The sequence below is a fragment of the Oncorhynchus gorbuscha genome, linkage group LG09 (genome assembly GCF_021184085.1).
Source record: "Oncorhynchus gorbuscha isolate QuinsamMale2020 ecotype Even-year linkage group LG09, OgorEven_v1.0, whole genome shotgun sequence".
NCBI classification, from domain to species: Eukaryota; Metazoa; Chordata; class Actinopteri; order Salmoniformes; family Salmonidae; genus Oncorhynchus; species Oncorhynchus gorbuscha.
Window position 1 is genome coordinate 79,824,836 of NC_060181.1, and position 8,611 is coordinate 79,833,446.

The window sequence follows — 8,611 nt, forward strand, 5'->3', positions numbered from 1 at the left end:
GTGACACTGTCTGTGATTTATTTAGAATTCAAGGCACACTTAACCAGCATGGCTATTACAGCACTCTGCAGCGATACATCATCCCATCTGGTTTTCTCTTAGTGGGACAATCGTTTGTTTTTCAGCAGATGGCTACTTTGAAGAATATAACATCTAAAATATGTTTTGATTTGTTTAACACTTTTTTTGGTTATTACATGATTCCAAATGTTTTATTTCATAACTTTATTTCATTATTCTACAATGTGGAAAATAGTACAAATAAAGAAAAACCCTTGAATGGTACTGTACATCACAGAAGACTGAATTGTAACAAAACTGTTTGACATAGATTCACTGGATTGTTTAAGCAACAAAAATTATGAAATTATGAAAAATATTAATAGCATTCCACCCATGAGGCCACTAGTTCATTTGACTGCAGGAAAGGGCTGCTAAATCAATTGAATGAGCAACATTTATGCAAAGTCCTCCAATGGTACCCCTGAAGAGACATGGAATAAAAAGACAGACACACGGGTGTAGCCCTATGATACAAAACACAACCCAACATCAGTAGCAACAGAAAAGTTGGCTATGTCAGGTATGCTGATGTAGTAGGGCAGGAAGTGAAAACCACTAAGATACGCAGGAGAGAGAGAGAAGGAGAGAGAGTGAGAGAAAGAGAGAGATCGACAGTACATATCATCAGTATCACTTCATGTGCGTATACACAGAGGGTCTGCTCTAACTGAGTGACACGGATGTGACCTGTTTTGAGAGCTCATAAGACATTGCATCTTTGCTCTGATGTACCGTCCGCGTTCTGACCACATCCTGCTGGTCCTATGCCTCCTGTTTCTGCTCTGTGTCCATGGCAACGCTCAAGGTAAGATGCCAATTTGTGTCATACCATGCAAAACAAATAATTTCTGTGCTACATTATGATCCACAAAAAATACAGTTCAAGAGGGGTGATGGACAGTATCAAAAACTTCTCAACTGACTTTTGAATGAAGTATGAGAGGTCATCATGTTTGAATGGATTCTATGATCAATGTGATCCAGTGTGATCTACAGCATGAGCAATATGAACCATTAGTCATTCATTTCAGCTGATTCCACTATCTTTTTTCAGACCAAGGCCCTACATGTGAGGTGCGAGTGAAAAGAAACACCATTTGGAATGCTGTCCCTCAGAAAGCCCTAACAATCAACTGCCCTGTGAGACACTGTGGAGAAAAGCTACACGCCACCTGGTGTAGATTTGTGGATCTATTAAACTGCGAACAGATACATGAGACAGAGCAAGTCACATTTGGATGGAGGCAAAAATATATTTTGATTTTGAATTTTAAAAAGATATCTATCAATGACGATGGTTTGTACAGATGTGGAGTTGCTGAAAATGGGTCAACAACTGTTAGCCATGCTATCAAAGTCTCTGTCTCAGGTAACCAACCAAAGCTAATTTAATCTTTCAATCTAATGTCTTAGAATGGATCGATAGATACTAAGTTGTTCTGGAAGCCGTTGTTGTCTGACAAACGTCCGGGGGCGGCCTAGGAAAAACATTAAGCCCTGGCATTTTAGCCACACATTACTGCTTGTGCACCATCATGCGCTATTACATTTAGAGCCAATCTATTAAGGAACTGGCAATACATCTGTGTTGCCCTGTTTTCTTCCTAACTCCACTGCACTCACCTCTGAACTGCCTCTGCTAAGCCTCCCCCATATAGTTAGTTACCTTACATATATAATATAGAGCCAAAATGGTAAAACTGACAGTACATATGTGTCAGTGTGTGTCTCTCTATTCCTACCTCCACTGCACTTGACTGCTGAGCTGTCTGGAACAGTAGCTGTCTGTGCTGCTAAGCCTAGCATAACTGGGACCAGAAGACCAGGGGACCACACTGCCTGTGCTGGGCCCAGCAGTCCCCTAGGGTAACAATTTATTTAATGGTCCATAATAAACCATTATTAAGGCATTTATAAGGCATTTACAAAGTGTTTGCTCACCATTTGTGACTCATTACTCCCATATTTGTAAATGTTAGTAAGCTAGTTATTCACACATTCACACATATATTAAACATCCTGTGTTGTGTGTCCTTTACCAGGTACTGCAAGAATGTCTACCATGGCAAGCTCATCTTTTTCCCTGAGAAATTACATTGGTCACTCAAAACATTTATAAAGTATTTAGCTAACACAACGTGCCATTGGAACACAGGAGTGATGGTTGCTGATAATGGGCCTCTGTAAGCCTATGTAGATATTCCATAAAAAATCTACAGTTTCTAGCTAAAATGGTCATTCACAGCATTAGCCATGTCTACACTGTATTTCTGATCAATATGATGTTATTTTAAAGGACAAAAAAAATGCGCTTTTCTTTCAAAAACCCCAAAGTGAGTCCAAACTTTTGAACAGTAGTGTATGTATACATGTATATATATATATATATATATATATATATATATATATATATATATATATATATATATATATATATATATATATATATATATATACACAGACAGTCCTTGAATTGACCTTTAACATAGGATTATCAATTACTGTGCATTAATTCAGTGTTTCATTGTAATACATGATGACTTTAATAAAAAGCAGTGGCACTATATGTAATGTCTTATGTCTATTGACTTATATGTCATACAAGACAATCAAATGACTTTTTAAGTTATAGCAAGTTAATACCTGTCATATCTGTTACCCTGAATCCCCCTTCCCTAATTAGGCCTAGGTGTTATTTAGCCTACTAGTTCATACCATATACTGGTAGCAGTTGACAAAATCTGTGTCAGTGTCTGTCTTTCTCTGTTTTGTCCCAACCTTGACTGCACTGTCTTTTACAGCAGCAGCTGATCTGTTGGTGCTAAGCCTAGCATCATTTATCAGCACAGACACAGGCACAGCATTCGGTCCAGCAGAACCAGAACTTTTTGAAAATAAGTTGGTTGATTTCACACAGTTAGCAGTGTTGGCCTCAAGCATTTATTCAATCTCTAACTTTTCCAGCACCGTTTTTCCATTGTTTTGCAATCCATGATCTAGGTTGACTGATGACAGAGTTCTAGCTGGTCTCTTTGCTGATGTGCATTTGACTTTGAATGTGCATTTTATGTGTGACCTCAGCTCAGCCCACTGGTCAGGCAAATGTTCAAATATATTATTTAGATAACATAATAATATACAGGCCCATCGACCACTGGCAGTGCCCCTTTTTAGTTTTTTGTTCCCCCCAAAAAATACATTTGTCGATTTGTCAAACATTTGTCAAATTTCCAGATGGCTAATCCGCTTATGCAAACTTCTTTCTATAGATAGCAACCTGGAGATTACAAGCACAGCAGACCACAACACAAGTAAGACCATGTTTTATGCATTTTACCAGGCATTCAGTCACATTACATGAACTAGTAGGCCTATGTGACAACTGTGTCTGTCGTTAAGACCTGTCTTACTACTCTAACAGATGACTCAACGGGTGCAAGGCGTGATAGGAATGATCCAAGTTTCATGCCTTATGTTTACATCTGTGTGGGAATAGTAGTCCTGGTGGTCATTGTGACAGCATTTTCTTTCGTCTGTCTACATGCATATAAAGGTGAGTAACGCTATTGATTTAATACTGAAAATGTATGTTTTTTTACAAGGTTGAAATAAAGAATTCAAAAGTTACGTTTCTACAATGGATGTATTTTTCAGGACCCAGCAGGTCAACAGAAAATAGAACAAAGAAGCAGGTAAAGCAATACAATAATTGTATTTCTTACAGCATCTCATAATTAACCAACATGTCATCTGTTACCATGACAATACCAGTCCTCAGTACACCTGCTTGCATGTGAAGGCTAAACGTAATGAAGGGTAGCATTACTATGCTGCCATGTCTAAATGACTCTGTCTAAATCAGATGGGCTACTTTGATGGGGGTGGGTGTGAACTCACAAGCCGCAGTCGCTTGCAGGTCTTCCTACCCACGTCCATACACATCCACACACTATCCTTTTGAGGGACCTAAGTGCAATTATACACATTTTGCCATGTGGCTTAGAGAAAATTGAGCTGTTTTAAAGCAAGTTTGCTGCAATTTTGCACATTTTACCATGGTGCGGAGAGGAGATTTTGCAATTTTATAACAACTTTTGATGCAAGTTTTATAGCAAAAAAAAAGTGTAGCAATTTTACAGCTAATTTCCTGTAATTCTACACATTTTGATTTGCCATTTTGAATATGATATTAGTAATTTGATCATGACTAATAGAATTTTAGATAGCTGGCTCAACTAATTTACCAATCTAAAACATTTGAGCTGACACAGGCTGATTGAGGTACTGTCAGTGACTGACATAACAAGAGAAAAACTGCTGATGCACGACCACATTTTGAAATTTCACCTTCTGTATTCTACTATTCTAACTATCAACAGTAAGTTGAGACCCCGACTGAATTTTCTTTCTCCAAAAATAATAATAACAATAATATGAATGATATTTTGGGGAGGAGGGATTGATCCACGGGTCTTAAAAAGGGGGGCCGCCAGATGCCCATCCCTGGTCTAAATGTCTCTTCCTGTGTTTATGACACAGGAGATGTCCACACTGGCAGCACCATGTCCAGACCTCTCCTTCAACCCGAGGGAACCTTTCCATCATCACCATCCACCCCAAACCCCATACAGCCTGCCAATCTCTATGACAACGGTCTCTACTGTAACCACATCAATGGGGAAAATGGAGCTCTACCATCCTCCAACAACAGAGCAGGAGGTCAAGTGTCAAGCCACCTTGTGTATGCTTCCCTGAACCACGAGACCACCAGGGGGTCCCTGAGATCACCCCATATTCCGACCCCGCAGGATACGTTCTCTGAATACGCAGCCATCCGGGTCTACTCAGCACTGAGAGAGACCTCAGCCAGACCCTAACAGTACAGTGCTGTAAGTTGTGTTCTTTGATGGTTGTTTTCACACAGAGGAAGAGGAAAGCTGAACATTTTTGTTTATGAAAATTTGACTCATCGGGGGATCTGTTTTCATATTATATTTTTGGGGGGCACTTTATATAATTGTCACGCACTCAATGACACACACTTCCTGGTGTAATTGCAACGGTGAGCAATGTGTTAACCGCAGTGCAGCAGTGTTTCAGAGAAGAAGATGTAAAGGTGGAGGGTGACTGAGAGCATGTGCTTCTGAGTGAACATCCTTCACATCACACCTCAGAGTTAGAGGAGCAAAGGTGTCGGTAACACTCACTTCAAGATATTTCACACATAATGATGGGAAAACCATCATTTGTTAATTACTATCAAGAAATACATGGTATATTCAAAAGTAAGTGGACACCCATTCAAATGAGTGGATTTGGCTATTTCAGCCACAATCATTGCTAACAGGTGTATAAAATTGAGCACACAGCCATTCAATCTCCATAAACAAACACTGTCAGTAGAATGGCCTTACTGAAGAGCTCAGTGACTTTCAACATGGCATCGTCACAGAATGCCACCTTTCCAACAAGTTAGTTTGTCAAATTTCTGTCCTGCTAGAGCTGCCCGGGTCAACTGTAAGTACTGTTATTGTGAAGTGAAACGTCTAGGAGCAAAACAAATCTGGCTACAGGTTAATTAGATGTTCGACAAGCGTTAGCAAGCGTGTGCTGACTACAGGTTAATATGTTAGCAAGTGTGTGCTGGCTACAGGTTAATGTGTTAGCAAGCGTGTGCTAGCTACAGGTTAATACGTTAGCAAGCGTGTGCTGGCTACAGGTTAATATGTTAGCAAGTTAATATGTTAGCAAGCTGGGCTACAGGTTAATATGTTATGTTAGCAAGCGTGTGCTGGCTACAGGTTAATGTGTTAGCAAGTGTGTGCTGGCTACAGGTTAATATGTTAGCAAGCGTGTGCTGGCTACAGGTTAATGTGTTAGCAAGCGTGTGCTGGCTACAGGTTAATATGTTAGCAAGCGTGTGCTGGCTACAGGTTAATGTGTTAGCAAGCGTGTGCTGGCTACAGGTTAATGTGTTAGCAAGCGTGTGCTGGCTACAGCTACAGGTTAAGGTTAATACATTAGTGTGCTGGCTACAGCATGCGTGTGCTGGCTACAGGTTAATACGTTAGCATGCGTGTCCTGGCTACATTAATACGCGTGTGCTGGCTACAGGTTAATACGTTAGCATGCGTGTGCTGGCTACAGGTCAATACGTTAGCAAGCGTGTGCTGGCTACATTAGTGTGCTGGCTACAGGTTAATACGTTAGCAAGCGTGTGCTGGCTACAGGTTAATACGTTAGCATGCGTGTGCTGGCTACAGGTTAATACGTTTTTTTCTTTTTTTTTTTCACCTTTATTTAACCAGGTAGGCTAGTTGAGAACAAGTTCTCATTTGCAACTGCGACCTGGCCAAAATAAAGCATAGCAGTGTGAACAGACAACACAGAGTTACACATGGAATAAACAATTAACAAGTCAATAACACAGTAGAAAAAAATGTGCAGTCTATATACAATGTGTGCAAAAGGCATGAGGAGGTAGGCGAATAATACAATTTTGCAGATTAACACTGGAGTGATAAATGATCAGATGGTCATGTACAGGTAGAGATATTGGTGTGCAAAAGAGCAGAAAAGTAAATAAATAAAAAACAGTATAAAAACAGTATGGGAATGAGGTAGGTGAAAATGGGTGGGCTATTTACCAATAGACTATGTACAGCTGCAGCGATCGGTTAGCTGCTCGGATAGCTGATGTTTGAAGTTGGTGAGGGAGATAAAAGTCTCCAACTTCAGCGATTTTTGCAGTTCGTTCCAGTCACAGGCAGCAGAGTACTGGAACGAAAGGCGGACAAATGAGGTGTTGGCTTTAGGGATGATCAGTGAGATACACCTGCTGGAGCGCGTGCTACGGATGGGTGTTGCCATCGTGACCAGTGAACTGAGATAAGGCGGAGCTTTTACCTAGCATGGACTTGTAGATGACCTGGAGCCAGTGGGTCTGGCGACGAATATGTAGTGAGGGCCAGCCAACTAGAGCATACAAGTCGCAGTGGTGGGTGGTATAAGGTGCTTTAGTGACAAAACGGATGGCACTGTGATAGACTGCATCCAGTTTGCTGAGTAGAGTGTTGGAAGCCATTTTGTAGATGACATCGCCGAAGTCGAGGATCGGTAGGATAGTCAGTTTTACTAGGGTAAGCTTGGCGGCGTGAGTGAAGGAGGCTTTGTTGCGGAATAGAAAGCCGACTCTTGATTTGATTTTCGATTGGAGATGTTTGATGTGAGTCTGGAAGGAGAGCATGCGTGTGCTGGCTACAGGTTAATACGTTAGCAAGCGTGTGCTGGCTACAGGTTAATACATTAGCATGCGTGTGCTGGCTACAGGTTAATACGTTAGCATGTGTGTGCTGGCTACAGGTTAATACGTTAGCAAGCGTGTGCTGGCTACAGGTTAATACATTAGCATGCGTGTGCTGGCTACAGGTTAATACGTTAGCATGCGTGTGCTGGCTACAGGTTAATACGTTAGCAAGCGTGTGCTGGCTACAGGTTAATACGTTAGCATGCATGTGCTGGCTACAGGTTAATACGTTAGCATGCGTGTGCTGGCTACAGGTTAATACGTTAGCATGAGTGTGCTGGCTACAGGTTAATACGTTAGCATGCATGTGCTGGCTACAGGTTAATATGTTAGCAAGCGTGTGCTGGCTACAGGTTAATATGTTAGCAAGCGTGTGTTGGCTACAGGTTAATACATTAGCATGCGTGTGCTGGCTACAGGTTAATATGTTAGCAAGCGTGTGCTGGCTACAGGTTAATATGTTAGCATGTGTGTGCTGGCTACAGGTTAATACATTAGCATGCGTGTGCTGGCTACAGGTTAATACGTTAGCATGCGTGTGCTGGCTACAGGTTAATACATTAGCATGCGTGTGCTGGCTACAGGTTAATACTTTAGCAAGCATGTGCTGGCATACAGGTTAATGTGTTTGTATGTGTGTGCTGGCTACAGGTTGGGGAGCATCCCATGTAAAATGTTGAGCTCACTATATTCTGTAACCCAAACAGTGAGTCACTGCAAATAGATATGTTCTCCCTCTTCAGAGACTATGCTGGCTACAAATGTCATTTAGCAAATGCGTGTGCTGGCTAATGAAAACATGACTTTAGCAAGCATGTGCTGGGATCTATGGTTAATGTGTTTGTATGGCTATATGAAGATGGCTACAGGTTGGGGAGCATCCTATGGCTAAAATGTTGATGACTGTTTCTCTAACCCTATATGAGTCACTGCAAATAGATATGTTTCTCTTGGACTATGAAATGTCATGTAAATGTAACATGAATGAAAATGACCGTTTCTCTATGGCTATATGAAGATGACTGTTTCTCTATGGCTATATGAAGATGACTGTTTCTCTATGGCTATATGAAGATGACTGTTTCTCTATGGCTATATGATGATGACTGTTTCTCTATGGCTATATGATGATGACTGTTTCTCTATGGCTATATGAAGATGACTGTTTCTCTATGGCTATATGAAGATGACTGTTTCTCTATGGCTATATGAAGATGACTGTTTCTCTATGGCTATATGAAG

The 8,611-nt window shown here is 40.9% G+C and overlaps 1 protein-coding gene and 1 long non-coding RNA gene across 3 annotated transcripts; both read left to right on the top strand.

The window, feature by feature from the left end:
- The first annotated feature begins 678 nt into the window (after positions 1–678).
- Positions 679–5,465, top strand: LOC124042987 (B- and T-lymphocyte attenuator-like). Of its 2 annotated transcripts, XM_046361154.1 has the most exons (6): positions 679–868; positions 1,118–1,432; positions 3,333–3,374; positions 3,485–3,616; positions 3,718–3,755; positions 4,603–5,465. In XM_046361154.1, exons 1-6 carry the CDS (start codon positions 790–792, stop codon positions 4,816–4,818), a joined length of 822 nt encoding a protein of 273 aa, XP_046217110.1. In that variant the 5' UTR covers positions 679–789; the 3' UTR covers positions 4,819–5,465. The 2 variants fall into 2 exon arrangements, with proteins under 2 accessions (XP_046217110.1, XP_046217111.1); XM_046361155.1 differs by lacking the exons at positions 3,333–3,374; positions 3,485–3,616; positions 3,718–3,755; positions 4,603–5,465 and adding exons at positions 1,785–1,929; positions 2,106–2,434.
- Positions 5,466–6,186: 721 nt separating this feature from the next.
- On the top strand, positions 6,187–8,114 carry LOC124042988. Its single transcript, XR_006840236.1, has 3 exons — positions 6,187–6,210; positions 6,261–6,326; positions 7,327–8,114. It is a non-coding gene; the product is annotated as an uncharacterized LOC124042988 (long non-coding RNA).
- Positions 8,115–8,611: the final 497 nt, after the last annotated feature.